Source organism: Sitodiplosis mosellana, unplaced genomic scaffold (genome assembly GCF_009176505.1).
Source record: "Sitodiplosis mosellana isolate CC-2019 unplaced genomic scaffold, AAFC_SMos_1.0 Smas_scaffold_10, whole genome shotgun sequence".
NCBI lineage: Eukaryota > Metazoa > Arthropoda > Insecta > Diptera > Cecidomyiidae > Sitodiplosis > Sitodiplosis mosellana.
Genome location: NW_022595252.1, coordinates 320,651 through 344,790, shown reverse-complemented (window position 1 = coordinate 344,790; position 24,140 = coordinate 320,651). Strand labels below are relative to the sequence as shown.

The window sequence follows — 24,140 nt, the reverse complement described above, 5'->3', positions numbered from 1 at the left end:
GATAATACCGGTATTAACTGGTATTAACTAGTAAGTAATAGCGATATCAACAGGAGATGTTAATAACGTATCAGTTGTTAATACGGATGGTATGATCATACTATATTATTATGATTTTCATGATAATATTTTATTAACATCCATGTTAATAATTATTAACATTTCGTGTAAATAAATGTACATTTACACTGAACTTGTGTTCTGGAAGTGGGTTTTGGTGGATCTCAAGGATCGTTCAGAACTGCTCCCGATTCTAGAAGTGGGTTTTGGTGGACCCACAGGATGGACCAGATCCGGTTTGGCAATGCCCTGGCCCATCCTGAAGATCCACTTCCAGAACCGGGAGCAGTTTAATTATTAACATGGATGTTAATAAAATATTATCATGAAAATCATAATAATATAGTATGATCATACTATCGGTATTAACATCGCATGTTAATAATATATTAGTATGATAATACCGGTATTAACTGGTATTAACTAGTAAGTAATAGCGATATTAACAGGCGATGTTAATATCGTATCAGTTGTTAATACCGCCTAGTTAATAATATAGTATTAATAATTATTAATAATATATTATTAACTGTGCAGCTATAATACTTCTCATACAAATTTTTTGAAATTTTGACTAAAATTACCGGTTTTTGGACAATTTTGTATGGAAGGTACCCATCGATTCTGATTGGCTTCAAACTTTCTGAGGTTTCATTTTTTGGAGAAAAAATAAGGTTCTGGAAGTTTCATGTTGATCGCATTTGCAAAAGTTTGATTTGTTGTCCTCAATTTTTGTCGACATTTTCTTGGAAAAAAATTGAGGACAAAAAATCAAACTTCTGCAAACGCCCGATCAACATGAAACTTTCAGAATCTTATTTTTTCTCCAAAAAATGAAACCTCAGAAAGTTTGAAGCCAAAAGGAATCGGTTTACGGGTACCTCTCATACAAAATTGTCGAAGTTTTAGTTAAAGTGACCGATTTTTCACTTTATTTTTATTATTATATTTTCACTGCCTTTATTCAAGAAAATTCACAAAAAATAACCAAAAGTACCAACGGACAACGCAGGCCAACGGTACGGAAAAGTTCGGGATTACCAATGTAATTCTTTTAATTTGGTTTGAAATGCACAGTCTATGGTGCGTCACTTGTCGGACTACCGTCCTCCGTGATAAAGTGAAACACATTGTTATTTACCTATTAATCTCGTGTGTCTCAACAGCAAACACCCAAAAATTAACCTCATATTAAGTATCTACGCTTGCTACTCACACGAGTACAGTGATCATAAAAACGCCCGATTTTATACTATGCAAAAAAATGGTTTCCTTCGAAACGATGAATGGATGTGAAAATTACTCTGTAGTATTGAAACGAATGCGATAAATGAATGAATATTAACACTCAATAATCAAAAACGTTTAGAATCCATGGAACATTTGTGGCGAGGCATTTCAATTTGCAATTCGAGAAACATCAAAAATATTTCGGGATTGAAAGATAAAAACTTTGCAAAACTTTTTTTCAATCGAAAAAATGTGACGCATAAATCGATCAAAATAGTGAGCTGAATAATCTTGAATCGTACCAAAGCAAAAAGGAGGGAAGCAGAAACGAAAGTGGCGCCAAAACAATTGAGCTCAAGCAGGAAAAAAGTCATTGAAGATATGGGCACATCCATAGATATTTTCCTTTTGATTTGGAATAAACACCGTGATCTTATCAGTGTTTGAAAGAGAAACCATTGAACGCTGAATGAGATATCGCTATCGATTGTATCTAGCATAGGTTACATACCGATAAGCTAATAGTTTAAAGGAATTCGCCAAGATGATGATAGCACAATACAGGTTAATGTCCTCTTAGCTGAAATAACTCACCTTATCTTTCACATAAACTTCTTTTTCTTATTTTCTCCGTTCTTTCTTTATGCTAAAAGACCCGTTTTTTTCTTCGCAGAAGTAGAAACTTTCACTTTAGATAGAAAATGTGAAAATGTCATGTTAAAAATGAAAAATTCCAAACAAATTCCAATTTTATTCGTAATAACACTGATTGAGTGATTCAAGTACAATCTAGGGACGAGACACAAATTCTATTAGAGTCTAGTTACATTCAATTTTATATATTTTTTGCTTTATGTCCTCTAATTTTTCTAGTAAAATCGCTTGCAGAGCGTATTACACTGTCAATACAACGCTTATGGAAGACCTAACGGGACTATTTTGTGAACAATAAAATATCTCCATTGGCAAACCAAATTCACTAATTTCTTCTATTTTTCCTATTATCGTTGAATAATAATGTTCTAATTAATTACTCACTTAAGTTTCGTGTCTCTCCCTTAGAGTACAATTGATGCCTAATTCAACAATAAATAAGTAGCCTTGAGAAAGTTTTGTATTCTGAATGCATTTACATTTTATTCTAGTTTTGAATTTTAGTTGCTTTGCAAAAGATGAACTAAGATGTTTGTTCAATTTTTCAATTTTGAAAATATTCACAATTTTCAGTTCAAATATTTGGTATCTTTTGGCTCAATTTCAATTTCACTTTTCACTCAACTTTTCCATAATTGTTTTGAGGTCGGTGTCTATGGTTTTCAGAGTGTTTTCAATTTCCGTGATTCTGTTTAGGAGGCTTTCCTGGCTATTTTCTCCGAATTCCTTACGACTCACGCGACGCTTTTCCACTTCCTGTTTTTCACGGATTTCAAGTGCATTTTGTATAATTGTCTGGCCCATTCTTGCCCATCGAAACCTCAGCCAACTTCTCAGGGGTACCCTCAAGCAAACAATGTTTGAAGGCATCACTTTGACCGAGTAAACGGTGTTTTCGTCGTCCAGTTCCACATAGATTCTCTTGTCACGGTAGACAAAGGTGTTGATGTGGGTGAAAAACCGCGTGATTTTCCATAATTTCGGATATTTGTCACTAGAGTTAGAGCAAAAAAGACGATGAAAATTAAATCATTAACTCAAATAGACAACAAATAACATCAAATGCTCCCTTTGAAACTAATGATAAATTATAAGATGAAAAAAACTTCAAGAAAAAAATTCAAAACTTAAAAAAAATTCAAAAGAAAATATCGCATACCGAAACCAGTGATTTTGATGTGTCAAAATTTCCTCATATCGAGCTAAGACTTGGCTCCTTCGCTTGAAGCTGGTCAATCGTGCTTTGGACTGGATTTTCTGTGTGTCGCTAACGGCAAGACCGTTCATCAGGTTCATAAAAACCGTTGAAATCAGAAAGAGAAACCCAACGAAAATATAAATACTGATGGTGTTCACATCAAAATTCACATTTATAACGTCAAATTCTCCGACGGACATCACAATGGTTTTGACAATGGAAGCGCTGAGTGTTGGAAATTTGTTTAAATTTGGTCCATCATTTACTTTGGCCGTTGAATCTCTCAGTAGAATATAAAAGAGCAGGGAAAATGCCGGTAAAAAAATCGCATACAATTGCAAACTTTTGATGGCATTTTTCAAGACGACGATAAACATTTCGGAGTAGATTGAGAAGTGCCAAAAAGTGCCGGCCAAGGTGAAGAATTCGTACGTTATCATGATGATGCAAATTGCAGCCAGCGTTGGACTGTGAAGGTTCCAAGGTACGGAGATCACGAATACCATCAAAAATACCACAATCAAAAAGGTGAACAGAGAATTCATGTAATTCTCCCAGCTCCGCAGGTAACTCTTCGACGAATAAATCACCTGTAATGTCCGTCGAATTGCTACGTAAATCGTGAAAATGAATGCAAAAACACACATAACATTCAGGTACTTTTCGGGTTCGGTGAGGTAATACATCGAAATGAAGCCTGTTAACATTGAAAGCAGGAAATAGCACAGAAAATCCAGGTAAAAAATCAACGCCAATCGATTCCACTTGAGAAACAGAAAGGATGCGATCAGTGGATGTTCAAGCAAATACTTGAGATCATTTGAATTCGACATAAATTCAATGGCGGTCAACTCATTCGGATAGTCTTCCGATGGAGCGATCAAGTTCTCAAAATTGAACACAATCAAGTCGTCACCTTCGATACACTGATCGAAATACTTTTCCAATGTTTTTGGGTGAATGTTCCAAATGGCCGGCCGTTCGGATTTGTCTTGCACACCGATGTAAGCACCTTTTTTCAGCAATTTGAATATGGTTTTTGGTTTGTTGTACATCACAGCCAAATGCAACGCCGAATAATGATCTTCATTCTGCTCATTGATTTCGTATTCGGCGTATTTGAATAGCAAATCGACACATTTACTAAAGTCCACTTTGCCTTCTTCGGTGTCACGGAATTCTTTGTCGAATGTCTGTGCTCCCATCAAAAATGTAATGAAATCACCTAGTTTCACTGGATTCCACTCCATTTCACTGCGTTTTTCTAATAAATTTTGCAGCGATTGCCAACGTCCAAATTCGTACACGTAATTTATCGCTGACAAATTAAACACTTCATTTATTGATCCTAACGCCTCTAGTGCAGTATCCAAACCACGTAAAACAGCAATTTTCACTAGAGACACATCTCGCCACGTATCCAATGTTTCCACATCACTTCCTTCACTCGAGTCTGAATCACTTATTTCGGAACCCAATTTCGGTAGTTCCTCAGGCCTTTTTTCAGCAACCAATTTTAAAGCCTTTGCAAACACGTCTTCATTGTCTAACACAAGACAGAACATCAAACGGTCACGATCCCAATAGGTAGCATCTTCATTCCGTAGCGATGGAAGTTCACCGTCGATAAGAAGCGACTCGACTTTGGATTTTGCTTCATTGTTCAACTAGGAAAAGGAAAAAGAGAAAGAGAAAGAGAAAGAGAAAGAGAAAAAGAAGAAGAAATGAATATGAAATGCTTTGAAATATTTTCACAAGGCAAAGCAAAGCATGTTTGAAAATTGCCAAGAAAAATTTAAATTTTTTTTTAATTTGTTCTTTACAAAACGTTGTGCTAAAGTTTCAAAATACCACATTTCCATACATTATCAAGGCCGAATTGAGTGATGAGGTATTCTTCAGCGAAAGCTTCGAATTGATTTGCTTCATATTTGTCACTATTTCGATATTCATCCAAAATGTTATCCAATTTCGACTTTGCGCCATCGTCATCAGTGTCAATTTCGAAAAGACGCGAACGAAATGATTTCAGTTCATCTAAAACGTCGGACGTGGTTTTTGTCATAGTGCCAACAAATTATCTGTCGAAAACAACAGTTTTTTTTGTACAATTTTTGTAATTTATATCTTTATAAGTGACTCTAGGCACTATTTTCTAGGCGAATAATTACGAATCATCCGACTCATTTTAAATCGCTGCACAATTGTGGAATGAGAAATACGCAGGTCTGCGTAGAAATAATTTTCTGGACACTTTAGCCTAATTCCGATGTTTTTAATGTCATTGTCTACAGAAATTCTCAACAATTTCTCCACTGTTATTTATTTTCAGTGTCACATTACACAGATAATCAATAAGATCATGTAAGGTATTTATCGTTCGCTTCGGAAATAGAGCCAAAAGTTAAAAAATTCAACCACTGAAACACATTCCAACAGAAATGAACGTATTTATGCCAAGTTACAGAATTTAGCAGAGTTTTTTTTAGCAGAATTAAGCAAATTCACACTAAATTTAATTCACGAAAAAATAAACTCACAAATTCATTAAAAATCAATGAAAACGCATGAAATTCGGCTCGACACCTTCACTTTGCTTACTCTACGAAAAGAATTTCATGTAATTCACACCATCACATCGAAACAACCGGCAAATGACTAAGTTGTTGGGAATAACAAGCGCACATTCAGCACCAATCGAACTGAATACAAACAACGAGATAAGATAAACATTCACCGCCGTGAAATGGGACTGACGTAATCTGTTTCAAGTTCGTGTTCTATGAACTTTTTCTTCGAATGTTCTATTATTAGCCCATGAATTTCATGTGAAACACTCAATATATTGTCGAAGGTTTTAAAGGCTATAAAACTTTTCAGCGGACACCGAATCAAAACACAAATTTTTCGGGATAAGGTTGAACTAAGTACAGTGCACTTTTTTCCATCAAAGCGATAACGAGCGGTATTTTGTTGTTGTCTGCTTTAGCTTATAGTAAACACTTGAAATAAACACAACTTTTTTTTTATTGGATTAAAACATTAACTGAATGATATACATTGCGTCAGAATCGAAAAAATTCGTATGAAAACAAAACATTTCTCTGACTAGCGACAGCAACCTTGTGACTGAAATGACATTTGACTGTCTAACACGGATGGAGTGACGTTTGAAACATCTGTTTGTACATACATGTGCGTCTATAACAGAGTATAACACATGCCGTTGTATGAGTGTTCCCTGTATAGCACACGCATTATAGACTCAACGGTCGGATGTATCGTCAATGAATGCGTTACTTTATGTACTCTTCTGAGCACACACATCAACAGTTGTGTCCGAATAGACTTAGAAATATGTTACAGTGTATTTAATTCAATGTGCTATTCCTTACAATACGTCATGGGACATTCTATGTACGTATTCTTTTTTCATAAGAGAAGAGAGAATCAACATTGGAATGGTATTCAATGGATCGTGTTAATACACACACTTGCATCATTTCGCCGGCTCACATGCTTTCACATTGTTCATCGCATTCTTTTTCGTCAACTTCAGTAAACAAACTAACGGTGCTATAGTGTCCGACTGTACACAGCTACGTTTCAACGTTGGTTTATCTATAGAATTGCATTTTTGTTCATTTTTCCTTATGCAAAACTTCAAGCGATCAAGTATGGTTTGAACACTTGGTTGGAGCACTCTTTTTGTAAATGTTTTAATCAAAAGCAATGAACCGATTAATTAAACACTATTACATTTTCCTCTCATTTCATTCATACCCATTTATAATATGTACTATGTTTTCTGCAATACATACTCTGCATTTGTATTTGCATAATTATTAAATTCTCAAGTGTACGGCTTTTGAACAAAACATTCAAACGCCCATTGAACAAAACTGACGTACAATAATAATACTGTTTTATTATGTTGCAGGAAAATTGACAGAAATCATAATTTGTGCATGTAATTATATGCTTTATTAAAAACAGTTGTTCATTGTTACCATTAGCTAGCGCTGAGTGAGGGCTTTCAGTCTGTGACTCAATAGTGCGTATAGAATATGCCACTAAACACACTGTATTTTGCAATTCTTCTGTTCTCTGCTTTATGGGAAATTCGTGCATAAAATTTGTTCGTTGTTGAATTGAATTCGACGAGTTTTATGGTGAAATATGATGTGCACTAACCGTATGCCCAATTTATGTCTTTTTCAAACATAATGATTGCAATTTCTATCCGCCATTGATAACACAGTGCAACACAAGGTATACGTTCTGAACTTGGTATATCCCACGTTTTAGTACTACTCTAGCTGAGTGAAACCTCAACTGGGTTTTGCAAAATTGGTTGGCGTTTTTATTTTATCGACTTTGGTAATTTTTTTTCAACACGAGTTTTCAGCAATGTTGACTTTTTCATTTTTTCATAAATCATTCAGTATTGGTGGTAGCGTGTTACTTTTTTATACTAAGAGTCCAAAAAAACAAACTATGTTCAGAAAATCATATTTGGTTGGTGTTTTGCGGCAAAAAGTCTGATTTTTTTTTCGAAAAATTCGAACTTTCCGGATATATCTTACAAAGTATTGGAGTTTTTTGGCCACTTCCTTGAACAATATTGTAGCCAATGTAAAACTGAGTAACTTTGTCCTGTACATCAGCCCGAAAAAATCATGTTCTGTTTCAATATTTCATATGCCATGATTCGATTTGATTTGGCTTAATGTCCACAACAACACTTCGAATTTGGTTCAAAAATCAAATTTTCTCCATAAAAAATGATTTTTCCTTCTCAAATATTAAAAAAAACATTACAAGCAATCTTGCAATATTTGTTCTGATGTTCGAGTTATTTAAAAAGATGATCTTCAAGTATTTGAGTGGAAAATGTGATTTTTGAACAAATATTCAGAGGTAGTGTTGGACCTTGAGCCAATTTATATCATGGCATATGAAATATTTCAGTTTTAGCGGTATGGCATTTCAAAGTTGATGTTCATAGCTGAAAAATAAGGTTAATATCACCTGCCTCTGACGTCTGGTAGGGTACTCATGGCTCCTGAAGTGATAATTAGTGTCAAAATATCGTTATTTCATCACTGAAAGAGCCATAACTATCCAATTAGACATCATAGGCAGATCGTATTGGGCTTATTTTTAGCTGTAAGTATAAGCTTTAATATAAAATACATTGAAAACTGAAATATGGCTGTTGGCATATCTTAATTTGACCAATGTCCACCAAACGCTCTAAAATTGGTCCAAAGTGGCCAAAAAACTCTAATAATTTGTAAGATATATCCAGAAAATACGAATTTTTCGAAAAAATCAGATTTTTTGCCTCAAAACATCAACCAAATGTGATTTTCTGAACATAGTTTGTTTTTTGGACTCTTAGCTACAACTTTGCTTCACCTATTGTGTTTTTCAAAGATTCTTTGTATTTTATCTGTAGACCTTAATTACTAAATTCCAGATGATTTTCAATTCCAGGTCTATTCTTATGAAATATGTTTTTTTTCTATTAAGAAGAAATGTGAACAGATGGAATTCGGATGTTTCAAAACAGTAAATTAAATTCTTGATAAAGGTTAATGTATTCGTGATTATCAATGGAATCCGGTATTGCAGGTGAAGTTCTTCATGAACCATCAAACTCTCCGTGAGAATTCGGTTTGACGATGAACATTAGTCCTTTTTTGCGCTGAAAAAATGGGTAGAAACAAATTAATTTTTTGCCGATTTTCGGGTTTTTAGTACGATTTTAGGTTCACCCCTCGAATAACGTTCTTGATGCACTTCGAACAGAATAAATGACCACAAACCGTTGATGATGCCTCTTGGTTCTTGATTCAAGCAGATAGCGCATTCCAATATTTCAGCTTCAGGTGGGCTTGATCCACGGCGTTTTTTCGAATTTCCGGCAGCTTCTTCCACTTTGAAATTTGTGTATAAATTCTTACATATAAATTAATTAACTACATGTCAAAATTAAATAATCGACTGGACACCACTTTAAACTGTCGCTGTTTTTGGCACGAACAATCAATTCATTGTTCAATACAAACTCACACAAACGTTCACACACGATTTGCGGCATCAAGTCCCTTGATTGTATTTGTATTTGGATTGATCTCGTTGTATTGGAAACTTGTCTCTGCGGTAAATTTGTATTTGGAATGGACTGCAATGACAAATTTTAAATTTTCAACATCTGATTACAGTGTCAAACACGATGGCAAAAGAGGCAAAGCCAACAAGCCATGAATACCTTGTGTTTGACATTATTATGAACAACAAGGATCAAGAACCATAAAAATGAAGATTCAGTCAAATGAACCAATGATCTGTTTGCTTCAACCGAGCGATTGAAATCGAGATTCAATCGAAGTGCCCGTCGGATTTAAAATCTCCCCATTCGAAGATGCATTTCTATATACTTCAGCTGGAAGAACCATTGCCATGGGCTCATTCAGAAAACAGTCTAAATCGTCCATGCCACCAATGAACAACTCAGAGTACAAGCTAAATCCGCTATTCAAAGAATCGTTTTCAATTTATTGGCACAGGATATGATCAACAAATGTCTGAAAATAAACAATACCATTAAAATGTTTATTCGCAATTTTTATTCAGGAAACTTAATTCGATTTTTCACAAAATTTGCTGTATTCTTAAGTACGCTTTAAATCCTGAATGCTATCTGATATTCAACTAAATGAATATTCTTTTGTGGTTTATTTCTATAGATCAAACCGTTGCGATGTGAATTTCTGAAGAAAAAATTTTTTGTTGAAGAGCATTCATTCAAGTTTAGAATTTAAATCATGTTCAATATTAAAAAGATCTATTTTGCTAATAATTTCCGATTTCCTTGCTGATGAATAGTTTTTCTTCTGTTCAGTTTATATGATCTCTTTCATCAATTTTTATGAACGGTTCTTCGCGTTACTAATCTAGAAGTGTTCCTTAAATTTTTTTGAATGTGTTGAAAATAATATGTTTGTTCTGCGATAAGCGAAAGGCCTCACAAGGATGTATGAAATCGATTTACTGGTGGATAAGCTATTTTTCATCGATCGCCAGCCAATTTAACGAATGATAAGGAGCCAATCGTCCAACTAGTCTTTGTCCACACTGTAAATTTAAATAGAAACAAATTGATAATAACACTCTGCAAATTTTCATTCGATAATTGAATTTAAAAAAATGCAATGTATTACATTGGCAAGTAGAAGCGATGCAACTTATTCAAGTCGAGGTCCGTATTGCATGATGGACAGCGCTTATGAGCTTGGACAGCGTTCGTGATGCACTTCGTACAAAATAAATGACCGCAGTAGGTTGACGATAAGTCTTGACCTTTGATTTTGTTCAAGCAGATCGCGCATTCCAACGTTAAAGCATTTGCTTCAGCTTCAGGTGAGTTTGCTGTGCATCGTTTTTTTGCGTTCGGTTCTCCTTCTTCTGGTTTATTCACTTTGACTTCGACTTTGACTTCGAATTGAACGGAATTGTTGACGACGAATCCATTTTCGTTTTTGATGAGCTCCTCCCATGATATAATTGGGACTATGTTGGAACATTGACGATGCCGAAGCTGCATATTACAGCCTTTTTCGATGTTTTGCACTCCTCCAACCGATGATTGCATTTTGAAGTCGATCTTCACGTTGTGTGGAGTTTGGTTAGACCCGTTTTTACCACTCAATCGAATGTCAAGACCACCAGAATATTTGAAAACGGTTAAATCCCAATGGAAATTTTGCAGGACGAATTCTGGTGTTCGTACCGCCATGAGTTTATCAATATTATTGACAGTGAGTCTCAATGTCATTTGTTTGCTCATTTCGCAACATTTGTTGAAATCAACCACCAGTTTGCTTGCGTTTCCATCATTTGGATCGGCAACCTTGACTTTGATATTGAAATTGATCGTTCAATTTCAACATAACCCTTATCAATATCGAAAAGATCCTTCCACTTGATGATTCCTGGAAAACCATAACCCATTCCCATGTAATCGAAGAAGTATGGACCACCATTTCTTTCGATTGTGTTTTGGCTATGAGAAGAGTTCAGTCGATACGTTGCATCAGCAGTAATCGCCCAATCATGCGATTTTTCGACTTTTCTGCAGTACAAATAAACGGCGAGCCATTCTTGAGTACCAATGATTTTCTTTTTCACGTTAACATTCCACGGGATCCCTTGAACCACAACCTGTGGTGACCAAAAATTGTCCAACTTGTTGACTGGAATACGCAAATTGAAAATTGATTCAGTTTGTACAATTTGTCCTTCGGCCATGTTGATGAAAGTGTTTCGTCTGACGTTGATGTAGATTCCAATGTGTTTGAAATTATTCTGAGCTCACTCGAATTTACGTTGAATAATTTTTGGCTTTTATGAATTAAATGAAGAGCTAAAGAAAATTGAATGTATCACAGAACACGATATCAGTTGCAAATGACAGTAGTTTGAGCGCCGAAAACCATTCACACAGAATGACAGTTTGAAACAGAAGAGACGCAGATTATTATAATGTTCACTTTGTTCCGAATTAAATCGGACAAGTTTTTGCATGCACGGTTCAGTTTACACACAAAGCTCACGTATACATTAATCTAAACATTGAAAAACTTTTCTTCAAATTGTTTGCACAATAACAGGCAGGTTTATAAATAAATTTTTGCATACAAATTAATTAATTACATGTCGAAATTAAATCATATACCACATTAAACGGTCGCGGTTTTTGGCACGAACAGTCACTTGTTCAACACAAACTCACACAAACGTTCAGGTTCACACACAATTTGCAGCAGTCAAAGAGAGTTCTTTGATTGTATTTGTATTCGCACTGATCTCGTTGTATTGGAAACTTGCCTCTGCGGTCACTTTGTGTTTGGAATAGACTGTAGTTACAAATGTTATATTTTCATATTCTGAATACAATGTCAAACACGATGGCAAAAAAGGCAAAGCAAACAGAGTCTAACAGCGCAGCGATATACCACATATGATCAATGATGATCCTATTGAATGTTGATAAAATGCAATGGTTCAATCATACCAAATCGTACAATTATAGTTCGGGGCTGACTAGAGCATGGGGGCTGACTAGATAAGGGCTGACCTGGTCGGAATTAAAACGTAATTTGCTTCAAATCTAAAGATTGAAATAGGTCCGACCGAAGTTGATGTGTCGCAGTCCCTGCCTCATTTTGAATAGCCTAATTCGAAGATGCATTTTTCACATGCCTCACGTTGGTTTCAAGTCCATTGACTCTCTTCAACAAACAGTCCAAATCGCCTTTTACTTTCATCACTTCAGCATTGAGCCACATCAAAGCTGGTCAACTCAGAGAGCAAGCTAAAATCCAAAGCATCGTTTCCAATTTATTGGGACAAGATTTTATCGGACAAATTACCGAATATATAAACAGAAGCGGGACAAAATACGTTTGGATCCTTCAACCCAATCATAAAACCAATGGAACCATTGCATTTTTTATCGCCTTTTTTATTCAATAAACTATTATATTTTCAAAAGATGGTTTTTATTTCTTTTGGATCTTAAATCCAATATTTCAGATGATATTGAACTTTTGAGAGATCCAATGATTTTCTTTTGCTTATTTAATTGACCATAATTTGAATGGTGCTAGTATAGAACACAATAACATCGCAAGTCGGTATTAGTGGGGAAAGGAGCTGTACATTTGTGTGTATTGAGCACACAGCCGGCAAAACGTCTGTTTATATGTATGTGTGTGTGTATTTTGTAGCATTTCAAATTCTGAACGTCGCCACACTGTGCGAGCCTATTGCTTTCATCATAATCGCATTTGGAGTTAGTTTTACACAAGCAACAGACGCAAGAACTAGCACTCAACCAGTTTTGCAGTTCAACTTTACTGAATAGAAATATCTCGAAGTGGCATTTTTTCGGTAAGTCATTGAAAAATTAAGCGAAATAAAAATGAGTGAATAAAGTGTGTGTTGATGAAAGATTGTTCATTTTCAGACTCGTCTGAATTTTGTCGTCAGAAAGATGAATTCAAAAATGTTGGAGCATTTGAGCGGTCGTCCGATAGCACCGATTGTCGAAACATGGACGGAAAATTCCAGCATGATTTCCTTAAAAATAGTGTGCATTCTCGATTACAAGTTAGAAAAGTCAGGATTGTATGAGAAAATGACGCCAAAACTGATGATGCAATTACTGAACATCCATCCATCATTTGATTTATTCAAGTACTTCAAATACTATTTGGAGAAGGAAGTCAACATCGCCGGCAGAGTGTTGAAGTGTAAATGTTGCGAAATGATTGGCCCCTATTTGATGATGCTGGAGCACATGGCAATCAATCATAACATGCATGCCTCTGCAGTGCTGTGCATGTGGTGCGAAAAAATCAATCTTCAAGCACACAACACTTCAAATTCGTTGGACATGTGCTACGAGAATTATTTGAAAAAGAACAAGTTCAGTACCACCACTTTTCCCAACGTGATTGTCCAATTTTACGATTTGTTGAAGGAATTGGCAAAAATACTCGGCGTGCTAACCAAACGCTATAAACAATTCAAAAATACCCTGGTCAACAAAAATGAAACGATTTCTTTCGACCAAAACGATGACTCGATGAGCAGCAAAATTATTGTGTCCAATCCGAAAAGACGAAAATACAGAGACATTGATTTGCGCTCTATGGAAAAGTTATACCGCGAAGCGATGACGTACTTTTGCAAACAACAGGAATACATTGACACCACTCTCGATGCGAATGCAACCAATGCAAATCAATTGGTGTCAAATGGTGCTTCGGATTTGGGATCGAGTTCAGGATCGAGTTCGGGTTCGATTCAAAACTCCGACGATCACACCCGCATTGGTAAAAATTCGAAAACATTCGCAATGCCGGGTTCATCTACGCGTTGTGACTCACCACCATTGTTATCTCCATTTGATGTACCAAGTTCATCGTCGCAATTTGCACTTCCACCGCCACTACCCGATTTGCAACCAATGCCGCTGTTCGGTGTATCGACACAGGAATCCGATTTTGACAATTTTGTATCTTTTTCATTGCGCAACATGCAAGATGAATCATTAAAGAAGCGAGCCAAAATGAAAATCCAACACATCATTCACAAATATTCCGCTAAGGATTTGTCCAAGCAAATGGAAAAAGCACGAGACAGCGATGACAGTTCATCGGATGATTGATGTTTTTTTGTTTTTCGAAGAAAATCACTTTAATTTTCTATTTAATTGGTGACATTACATACGTTAATCATCTTGTCAAGCACATAAATTGCAAAGATCAATTAAAATTTATAACTTTTGAATTTTCTGGTTTTTCATTTTGATTCTATATTGAACAAAATAGCATGTTTTTAGGCAATTTATGTATCGAGAAGGTGATCGATAATTGAGGAAAATGAAATTTGAATAGGTAGAAATGTTCGATTAATCGTACTTGAGAATGATTGAAAATTGGCTACAGTTTGACCGTCATGAATCTACGTAGGTTGCTGCTTAAGTTTCTGGCCTAACCTAGTTCTAGTGTTTTCCGAAGCAAAACTTTGGGTCAGTCAAAAAGTTTGACCTTTTTTAAGCTAAGTTTCCTCAGACGTCAACTGTTGATTCACTACGGATCGTGGTGTTTTATGAGCTTGAATATTTCAATTTGATGAAAAAATTGAATTTTTCCGCAAACATTTTTGTGCAATGATTTTTTCCGATTTTTGAGAGGGACTAACTCAACAAGAGTGCCGTGATAGCCTCAAATTCGCTTTGGGTGATAAAACTCGGTCCATTCCAAGTATTTAGAGGTGATATAACGATTTTAAATGTTGACGAAGCTCACTCAAAAATGAGTCCGCAGGAAAGTCGTAAAATATCAGCTGTAACGCCGGAACACATTGATGCTGTGCGAAACCTAAAGGTGGAATATTCTCATACGACTTATAGTGAGATTGGGGCATCCTTTGGCATTAGTATGACATGCATGAGGTCAATATTACATGTGGTTTTAGTGACGTAAATGCCTTTCACATGTCAAAACCTCCAAATATGTTTTCAACCAAAAAAAAGAGTTTTGGACAAAAATAGGCCTACAATTTCTCAATAATGCAATTTTGATAGGCTGAAAAACCCTCAATCGTCACTAGAGATTACAAAATTATCATTTATGAGTATAGCATGTCATCCCAGAAGGTTTTAGTGATAGTATCGTGTTTGAAAATAACAGAAAATTTTCCTTATTTCTGAAAAAACAGACGATTTTCGCAAATTGCAATGCTTCGTTCTGGGAAAAAATGATTTACATGACTGTTATTATACTTTGGAATTGTAGTGCCATGAATTCTGAATAAAGCGGACATTTTTGGAATGAAAATATTCAGAAAATGGGCCAAAAACTGGGAACTATCTGTCACTTCATGAATTTTCACCTTTTGACATGCCTTCATTCAATCGAATATTTGCAGGCCCAAAATATAAAATAATGGTTTCGTTAGCCAGAAATTATTAAATTGAGGATAAACGAAGTTTGTTAGGTGGTTAACAACAGAATAATCAATTTTTCCCATATCGAAAAATGAAGTTTATTGTTGAAATTTACGATTTTTCCAGGTATCCCTTGGAAAGGAGGCTTAGACACACCCAGTAATGTAAAACAATCCCTGCTATAGTGTTTTTTAGCCTAAAAAATGTCAAACTTTCCGATGGAATCGTAAGATTGCATCTGAAAACACTAGAAATAGGTTAGGCCAGAAACTTATGCAGCGACCCTCGTACTCAAATATCGGCGATATTTATGCGGGGCGACAAGAATGAAAAGAGGCTTTTCTATATTACACAGAAGCTATACAATATGAAATTGCACATAATTCATTGTTTAAAAATGTTCGCTGATTAAAGTAATAAACAACATTTCACCATTTGGACTCGCTGAATCGCAGAGCCACCAGTCAATTGAAACCATTAGAAAAACAAGCTGCAAATGATGATGAATTCAGCCCATCAAGTGCCGCCAGTAATGATGATAAAAACACCGACCTGATGGACGTTCAAACCGGTGCACTAGATGCTGGTGGTGAAGGACGTTTACCAAGCATAGAAGGAGTAAATGACACTCTTTGGTTGGACAAAGAAACCGAAGTTCTACAGCTACAGCCATATCAAGAATAAAAATAAAGACTTTCTAATAAAGAAACGTCGTGTTCGTAATGTAAATGATTCTTTTTAATTGTAACTTTTTGATATTTTCATTCGATTTCAATATGATGTTTACATTTCAAACGATATGAAAAGAAAAACTGAAGAAAAAAAAACGAAACAAAGCTATACATTCACTGCATTTGATTTAGAAGTTAGTCAAAAAATAAAGAAAATCATCAAATTGAATTGAAATAATTAAAAATAATTATTTTCTCATTTTTACTATCTGCTTTCTAAATAAACCTAATTAAAATCGTCGTTTCTTAATGATTTCTTCATTCGAACATGTACGTTTTATTGGTCTTTTGGCAAGTAACAGCCTCAGCTCAGCAACAGGAATACTTGTTTTGCTGTCAATGTTTGCAAAAATTGTCCAAGATGAATATCTGGATTTGTTGTAATTCGCCGCTAGCCATTTGAGATTGCTTATTTTTCGTGGTTCCATGTCAGGGCCATTCGGAAACAGTAACTTATAGGCACCCATTGGCTTCCCGTTTAATCTTTTCAGCATTGAATCACTTCGTGACTTATACGATGCGATTTCATCGAGTATTCTTTGGCTAATATGGGCTCGTAGTACGTCTGCCATGAAACCAGCCATTTCCCATCCGCTTATCATTTTCTGTACAAATTGCCAGATTTCTTTGTGATTTGGTGCTTCCCCTGGAAGATCGTCAGCGAAAAGTGGTTCAGCAATTTTGGCGATGAATTTACAGAGATTGATTTTGATTGAGATCATTGTATCGACTGTAGCTACGTTCACTACCAGAGTTTTCACTGGTATTTTGGTAATATTGCATAGGGACTTCAATAGAGTATTTGTATTGGCTAAAACTTTTTGATATGGCGCAGAATTCAACGCCACCGACAGAAAAAGGCATGCTGTTGTGTATTTTAATGCAACTGGAACCGCCGCACTTTCTCCAGCCGGATGCATTGCACATGCACGATTGACGTCTTCGAGTTGTTTTTCGTTGTCCAATACAAATCTTTGTTGGTCTTGAGCGAACTTTGTATGAATTCCAACAACATAATCCTTCACTGTTAAGTTCCACGGTTCTACTGGAAGTGGGGGCGGAGTAATGCAAGGTTTGATTCAGAAACTCGAATTCAACCAAATTTCAACATGAAACAAGTGTCGGAGAGAATTTACATGAACAAACCAAAAGACGTTCATAAAAAATAACAGGAAAAATGAAAATAATACTTTTTGTAATCGACTGAACTATGTTTTAGAAATATAGTTTCAAATGAAATAGAATGAAATAAAAATTCCGTGGAAATCAAATCGCGCTTTAATTGAAATCAATTTGTAATGACATTTGAGTTAACGGGCTGTGTTTATTTACTCACACATAGGCTCTCATTAGAATAGGATCAAGGTACTGTCATATGCAAATACATCGGTAAATGTCAAATGCGGCATTGTCGTTTCAGCTGTCATAGAGTACAAACAAAACTTGAAAGTTTCATTGTATCCGGAATATTCATTTCAACATTCGAAGAAAACAAATAAACTATACAATTTCAAACAGCATTAAGGTTTTTATTCGTTGTGTGTTTCGTTGCCACATTGCAGAACAAAATTAGTCAACGGTAAGATAAACTCATTTTGAATCAGATGTTCTGTTCAATGTTGAGTGTGAAAAGATTGCAATGTCCGTATTCTGATTTGAATTATTCAAAAACAAATTTCAATGAGTGAGATTTTTAGAAATTTCCATTCTTAGCTATAAATTTCAATCGAATTTAATTTCTCTGCAGAATCAACAACCAACATTCGTTTCCAAACGAACCTAACCTCATTTTGTTCAAACCCACTGATAACATCGGGAAATTGCTGCCAAAGGTATGTATACCATCTAAATGTGTCTGCTTCAAAATTATATTTGATTTATTGTTTATTCGCAAAATTCCAGTGCATCGATTTCCTGTGACCGACAGAGTATTACCTACTTGTTGCAAAAAGTGAAAACACAATATTCTCCAATCATGTCAGCCGTCACTCTAGCTACCAACGATTTTGTGAGTGGAGTTTACGCGACGATTGGATCCACATTGTACTTGAACGAAGAAAAAGCCGATTTCCATTTCATGTTCGAGTTCGAGATGGTTCCAGCGAGTTCCAGCGAGTTCCAGCGCATAAACTGTTGCTAACCACGGTCAGCGATGTGTTTGAAACGATGTTCAATGGGTCGTGGCTTGAAGAGCACGAAGTCGAGATTGTCGATGCGCCGATCGCCTCCTTCAAAGAGTTCCTGCAATTCTTCTACTTGGGTCGAGTGAAACTGACCATGGACAACGTGGCCAAAGTGATGTATCTCGCCAACAAGTACAACGTAACTGAATGTTTGGCCCTGTGCACAAAGTTCTTGAGACGAAAAATCACCGACGACAACGTTTGCTGGGCTTATGGCCTGGAGATTCTCCACAAACAAAACGATTTAAAGAGGCTATGTGAACTGATGATCGCACTCGATACGAAGGCCATTTTTTCATCGACAAGTTTCTTGGATTGCAACAAAAAAGCTCTTGGACACATTTTGAAACTGGATTCGTTTTCCTGTTCGGAAGCTGACGTTTTCGAGGCGTGCATGGCCTGGGTCATAAATGCTAGCGAAGAAGACAGCTTGACGAAGGAGATTGTTGAAGCTCATTTAGGTGAATTGTTCTACGCAATTCGTTTTCCGTCGATGTCAATTGAAGGCTTTGCCAAACTCGATCCTTTGTACGGCGGTCTATTCACACTCGACGAATACAGAGAAATTGTTCATTTGATCGTAATTGAAAATGCTCAACCGAAAATATTCAATGGAATACGTCGTAAACACTTTGAAGCAATTGAATGTGATGGAGTGGATGAAATAAAGTGTATTCGAGCAATCACGACAACATATTCGATAACGCCCTATTTCATCAAAGACATTGAAACAACGAGATTCTCAACCAATGAGCCATTAGTACTTACATTCTATTGCACAAAACTTTGGGAATATCGGAATAACAAAAAAACTCAAAGAAGATTTATCATCTGAGATAAAAATCGTTCAAGTGAATGCCTCAGGTGAAGAGGTTGTCCTGCACAACAACAAAATAAATTTAAAGACTGGCGACACCACACGTATATCATTGGAGAAACCCATCCTCATCAAGCCCGGAATGATGTACGAAATTCGATTCGTCCAAACCCCACCAACTGATTGTTGCACTGGTGTCCAAATGAAAACTGAAGTACGATTGGAGCCCGATGTTATTGTGCGGTTCCACGGTGAACCAATACCTGAAAATGATGGCATTGCACGGGGATTAGTGCGTTGTCTAGGATTCTACAGAGTTTAGGAAAGCGGACATTGAGCCTATCTGAAAAAGCTACAATACATTTTCATATTGTTTTTATGGAGTTTTTTTTCGATAGCACATTGGTTTTCTTTTTTACAAACAGAAATCATATTTCATTGAATCTAAATGATATCGAGTCAATGTCTCAGAACTAAACAAAATATTTTCCAATAAAGTCATTAACCCTTTAATAAATGTAGGGAATTGAACCAGCTTTCATGTGATAGCTTACTCGTTACAATTTGTCAGCTATATCGAAAGTTGTTTGTTCATGTGCTATGAAAAATGCGAATTTATAGCAAAACTTCAAATTTTTCTTCCTCTTATCTTGACACTTTTGATTTTTTTCCGATTTTCTCAATAAATTCTCAAATTTCTGAAAATCCAAATATGAGGTTCATCTCTATTTATCGTGGCAGTCGAAATTATTCAAAAATTAAAAAATCGCAATCAAAGGATTAAAATGGAGTTTTTTTTTTCAATGAAAAATTCAATATAATAAAATATAATTCATATAAACAATCTTTTCAATCGTGTATCTCATTTGTATCGACTGTTGCGATCAAAAAGTGAAATAAATACAATGCATCAAAATAAATGCTTTTTTCATACCCATGTTCTATGTTTATGCAGCGCTAATGGATTTCAAATGGGAATTCATGTTATAAAAAATGTAAACAAATGTGACATTTCGGGCTGTCATCACCAATACAAAGTATTAGCATTCATACATGGACCACTTGCTTTTTTCGCACACATCAACAGGTCAACATAACCACAAAAATGTGAACCGGCTTTTCTATCATTTTAGCTGTCATTGAATTCAATCTATTTTTCATTCGCATACAAAACTCACTTATGAAACAGTCACCCTGAAACTATTCTACGATTAAACACAGAATTTCAATATTCTTTCCAGTTTTTCTTATTCAGTTTATATTGTTGAGCGAAACACTTCAGCTCTTTTGTAAAATCAGTTTAATTTGAAATCATCTCAAAGTCATTGTCGGAAGCAAAAATTCATCTCAATTCAACCACAATCACTTGATGTAGTTTGCAGAAGAATTCTCACACCAGCCAGATGTTATAGTTATTTGAATATTTGGCATCAATCAAACTATTCGAAACACATATATAACCATAGACTTTCCAAGTAAGTTCAAACTGGAGCACGCATGGAGCTGAATATCAAACATCAAATTAGAATTGGCATACACTATGCAATCGTCCTGTATTCAAACCCCTAAAAAGTGTTATTATATTCTGAACTGTGAATTGTAATTGTTTTTTTTTGGATTTTATTTTTTTAATAGCAGGTGTTTTACAAGATAAAACCAAAATTGTCGAGAGTTGACCAGATTGAAGAAAACTGACTGACGGTTGATTCCTTTTTTGTCTTTGAAGGTAAGAAGTCATTTTCTTCTACATAAAGCAAAAAAAAATCAAATCAAAAGGCTTTATATTCACAAATCGATTTTTTCACCTCTTTTTGTAGGTCCACACTCAATATTCGGACATCAGAACCAAAGTAATCTCAATTTGAATACTTTCTGCAATACTCTTGGATTTAACAATTGGTGAGGGAAATAATCGCACTAATCAAGAGGCTGCTATTGGCTTTGAAGCTTGAGTGTAAATGCCACAATCATATTTGCTAAAAGTTGAATATTTATTGTTGTTTCATCTCTTTTGAATTGCAGTATTTTCGAGATTTCCATTCGCCACCATCAACCAAATCATTCCACAGCTTATCACACACAAGCCTGACAATGGCAACCACTGACTCAGCATCCAAAGAATACAACGTCAAAGGCATTTTGAACATCGGTAAAAAGCTGTACCTGAACGAGGAGATGGCCGATTTTCATTTCGATGTCGAGTTCAACGATCAACATGAGCGTATTCCGGCGCACAAGCTTTTGTTAGCCAACGCGAGCGACGTCTTCCGTACAATGCTCAATGGGTCTTGGCTCGAGAAAGACGAAGCTAAGATAGTCGACGCTTCTCCGTCTGCGTTCAAGGAGTTTCTGCAATTCATTTACTGCGGCCGAGTAAAAGTGACAACTGCAAACGTGGCACAAGTGATGAACATGGGGAAAAAGTACGACATCCCCGAATGTTTGGATGCGTGTCAAGACTTCTTGCTAAACACACTCACCAATGAAAACATGTGCATGGGCTAGGACTTGCGATACTTTTGGAAGACAAACGATTGATGAAATTTTGTGAGAGCAAAATCAAATACAACACGAACGAAATACTCTCATCAAGCAGCTTTCTGGACTGCGATCAAAATGTGTTGAAACGAATTTTGCAGATGGATTCATTGTTCTGCACAGAAGCTGAATTGATCGAAGCATGCATGTCATGGGTGAAGTCGGTCAGCAATCAAGAGCAATTGACAAGGGAAATTGTTCAAAAACAACTCGGTGATTTGTTCTACGAAATGCCATTTGGGTCGATGTCATTGGAGGAGTTTGCTGCATTTGATCGTTCATATGGGGGTCTATTTACGCTTGATGAATACAGAGAAATTATTCAAATATTCGCATCGAAAGACTTTCAGCCCGAATTATTCAGGGCAAAGCGGAAAATATTCTATGGAACCCATCCAACATGGAATGAAGCCGCTGTGGTTGTATGTGACCGTACAATACAAGATACGGATGATCCGCAATTCATTGAAAACGTTGAAACGACAACTTTCTCTACTAATAAAACAATTTTATTGGGAGCAATCGAATGTGCACGTTTATACGAGTTTATATTGAATCAATGGAAAGCCACAGTAAAATTTCCAACGAAAATAACGATTACTGAAAGCGAAGAGTCAACAGCTTCGGGTGAAGGACGTATCGTTTATAATGGTGAAGCGGATTTGGATAGCTTAGTACTAATTCGTTTGCCCAATCCAATTCTCATCAAACCGGGATTCGTATACAAAATCCGAATGGAACAAGATCCACCACCGAAATACTGTATGACTTGGAAGCTAAAATCCCAAGTGGAAATAGAATCTGGTATTACTGTCAAATTCCACAGTTCTATCGTGGGTGAAGTGATGAAAGGCTTAGTTCGCCAACTTGAATTCAACCGAATTGAAACATGATATAACTAGTGTCTGAAGCAATAGTTCACAAACAAACGAACCAGAACACTTTGATGAAAATTTACACTACCGTGCAAAAGTTTGGAACCACTAGGTATTTTTCATACAAATTGACCATTTTTGTGGACTCATTAACATATTTCGGAAACACCTGCACTCTTGATATTTTGTGCATAGTTTCTACAACGTTTCAATAGCAAATCACAAGTTGTAGAAACTATGCACAAAATATCAAGAGTGCAGGTGTTTCCGAAATATGTTAATGAGTCCACCAAAAATGGTCAATTTGTATGAAAAATACCTAGTGGTTCCAAACTTTTGCACGGTAGTGTAGGTAACAACAAAAAATGAAAATTATACTTTTTGTAGTCAAATTAATTATGTTCTAGAAATATACTTTCAAGAGAAATAGAATAAAATAAAACTTCAGTTCCAAATATCGTTGTTAGAAATCTTTGATGAAAAGGGTGAACTATTTTGAATGAAAGGCCAAGTTGCGCTTCAATTGAAACTAAACCGTTATGACATTCGCGTTGACAAGCTGTGTATACGAGGGTCACTATTTATATTTCGGGTCTAACCAATTTTTAGTGTTGCCAGATGCAAACTGGAACTTCCATTGGAAAATTTGACATTTTTTAGGAATAAATACGTTGACAGATCGAAAAAAAGTTTGCCACTTTGGTTACACCAGCCCTTCAAAGTGAGGTCCATTTGTATGGGAAATTTTAGGGATTTTTACTCATTACCATTGTGAAGACAATAAGTATGGTCGGATCCCAGTAATTATGTGTTTGTTAGTGGAAATCAATAAGCAACACAATGGCATTTTGCATCAATAAGCACGTTGTCCTCAGAAGGTGCTCAGTATGGCTAACTCGTCAACACTTTTTTTGTATGAAAATGGGGTAGGACCTCATTTTGAAGGGCTGGTGTAACCAAAGGGGCAAACTTTTTTTCGATCTATCAACGTATTTATTCCTAAAAAATGTCAAATTTTCCAATGGAAGTTCCAGTTTGCATCTGGCAACACTAGTATTGCCAGGACCCGAAATATAAATAGTGACCTACGTATTTACTCACACGTAAGTTCTCATTAGAATTGGATCAAGGTACTGTGATATACAAGAACATGAGCAAATATCAAATACGGCATTGTCAGCAAAAAGTCTTTACAACCGTATTTCATCTTATTTATATCGATTGCTGTTAAGTTAATGATTCACTGCAAAGTGAAATAAATGCAATCTACCAAAATGAGTGTATTTTTCGTACAACTGTGTTTATTGTTTGAATATTTTCAAAATGTA

General features: G+C 35.8%; 4 protein-coding genes and 2 long non-coding RNA genes across 7 annotated transcripts; 3 read left to right on the top strand and 3 right to left on the bottom strand.

The window, feature by feature from the left end:
* Positions 1 to 2,021: 2,021 nt before the first annotated feature.
* On the bottom strand, positions 2,022 to 6,305 carry LOC129567263 (transient receptor potential cation channel protein painless-like). Its single transcript, XM_055443929.1, has 4 exons — positions 5,683 to 6,305; positions 5,007 to 5,223; positions 3,104 to 4,809; positions 2,022 to 2,938 (listed from the first exon to the last, which is right to left on the bottom strand). Exons 2-4 carry the CDS (start codon positions 5,205 to 5,207, stop codon positions 2,554 to 2,556), a joined length of 2,292 nt encoding a protein of 763 aa, XP_055299904.1. The 5' UTR covers positions 5,208 to 5,223; positions 5,683 to 6,305; the 3' UTR covers positions 2,022 to 2,553.
* A 3,449-nt stretch (positions 6,306 to 9,754) lies between these two features.
* On the bottom strand, positions 9,755 to 10,997 carry LOC129567269 (uncharacterized). Its single transcript, XM_055443937.1, has 2 exons — positions 10,372 to 10,997; positions 9,755 to 10,285 (listed from the first exon to the last, which is right to left on the bottom strand). Exons 1-2 carry the CDS (start codon positions 10,995 to 10,997, stop codon positions 10,270 to 10,272), a joined length of 642 nt encoding a protein of 213 aa, XP_055299912.1. The 3' UTR covers positions 9,755 to 10,269.
* LOC129567266 (uncharacterized) lies at positions 10,799 to 14,506 on the top strand. The gene is made up of 2 exons (XM_055443935.1): positions 10,799 to 13,102; positions 13,179 to 14,506. The coding sequence occupies exon 2, from the start codon at positions 13,206 to 13,208 to the stop codon at positions 14,382 to 14,384; it is 1,179 nt and encodes a 392-aa protein (XP_055299910.1). The 5' UTR covers positions 10,799 to 13,102; positions 13,179 to 13,205; the 3' UTR covers positions 14,385 to 14,506.
* Positions 14,507 to 14,781: 275 nt separating this feature from the next.
* Positions 14,782 to 15,886, bottom strand: LOC129567272 (uncharacterized). The gene is made up of 2 exons (XR_008687848.1): positions 15,784 to 15,886; positions 14,782 to 15,099 (listed from the first exon to the last, which is right to left on the bottom strand). It is a non-coding gene; the product is annotated as an uncharacterized LOC129567272 (long non-coding RNA).
* A 1,894-nt stretch (positions 15,887 to 17,780) lies between these two features.
* Positions 17,781 to 20,319, top strand: LOC129567271 (uncharacterized). Its single transcript, XR_008687847.1, has 3 exons — positions 17,781 to 17,978; positions 18,147 to 18,231; positions 18,302 to 20,319. It is a non-coding gene; the product is annotated as an uncharacterized LOC129567271 (long non-coding RNA).
* A 60-nt stretch (positions 20,320 to 20,379) lies between these two features.
* On the top strand, positions 20,380 to 23,267 carry LOC129567229 (uncharacterized). Of its 2 annotated transcripts, none has more exons than XM_055443885.1 (3): positions 20,380 to 21,125; positions 21,217 to 21,353; positions 21,422 to 23,267. In XM_055443885.1, the coding sequence occupies exon 3, from the start codon at positions 21,937 to 21,939 to the stop codon at positions 22,828 to 22,830; it is 894 nt and encodes a 297-aa protein (XP_055299860.1). In that variant the 5' UTR covers positions 20,380 to 21,125; positions 21,217 to 21,353; positions 21,422 to 21,936; the 3' UTR covers positions 22,831 to 23,267. The 2 variants fall into 2 exon arrangements, with proteins under 2 accessions (XP_055299860.1, XP_055299859.1); XM_055443884.1 differs by having other exon boundaries at positions 21,217 to 21,298; positions 21,422 to 22,971.
* Positions 23,268 to 24,140: the final 873 nt, after the last annotated feature.

Coding starts and splice junctions, on each gene's coding strand:
- LOC129567263 (XM_055443929.1), bottom strand. CDS start 5,207: ATGACAAAAACCACGTCCGACGTTTTAGATGAACTGAAATCATTTCGT. Junction 4,810..5,006: donor CTCAATTCGGCCTTGATAAT/GTATGGAAATGT, acceptor TCCTTTTCCTAG/TTGAACAATGAAGCAAAATC. Junction 2,939..3,103: donor CATCAAAATCACTGGTTTCG/GTATGCGATATT, acceptor CTCTAACTCTAG/TGACAAATATCCGAAATTAT.
- LOC129567269 (XM_055443937.1), bottom strand. CDS start 10,997: ATGAGCAAACAAATGACATTGAGACTCACTGTCAATAATATTGATAAA.
- LOC129567266 (XM_055443935.1), top strand. CDS start 13,206: ATGAATTCAAAAATGTTGGAGCATTTGAGCGGTCGTCCGATAGCACCG.
- LOC129567229 (XM_055443885.1), top strand. CDS start 21,937: ATGAAATTTTGTGAGAGCAAAATCAAATACAACACGAACGAAATACTC.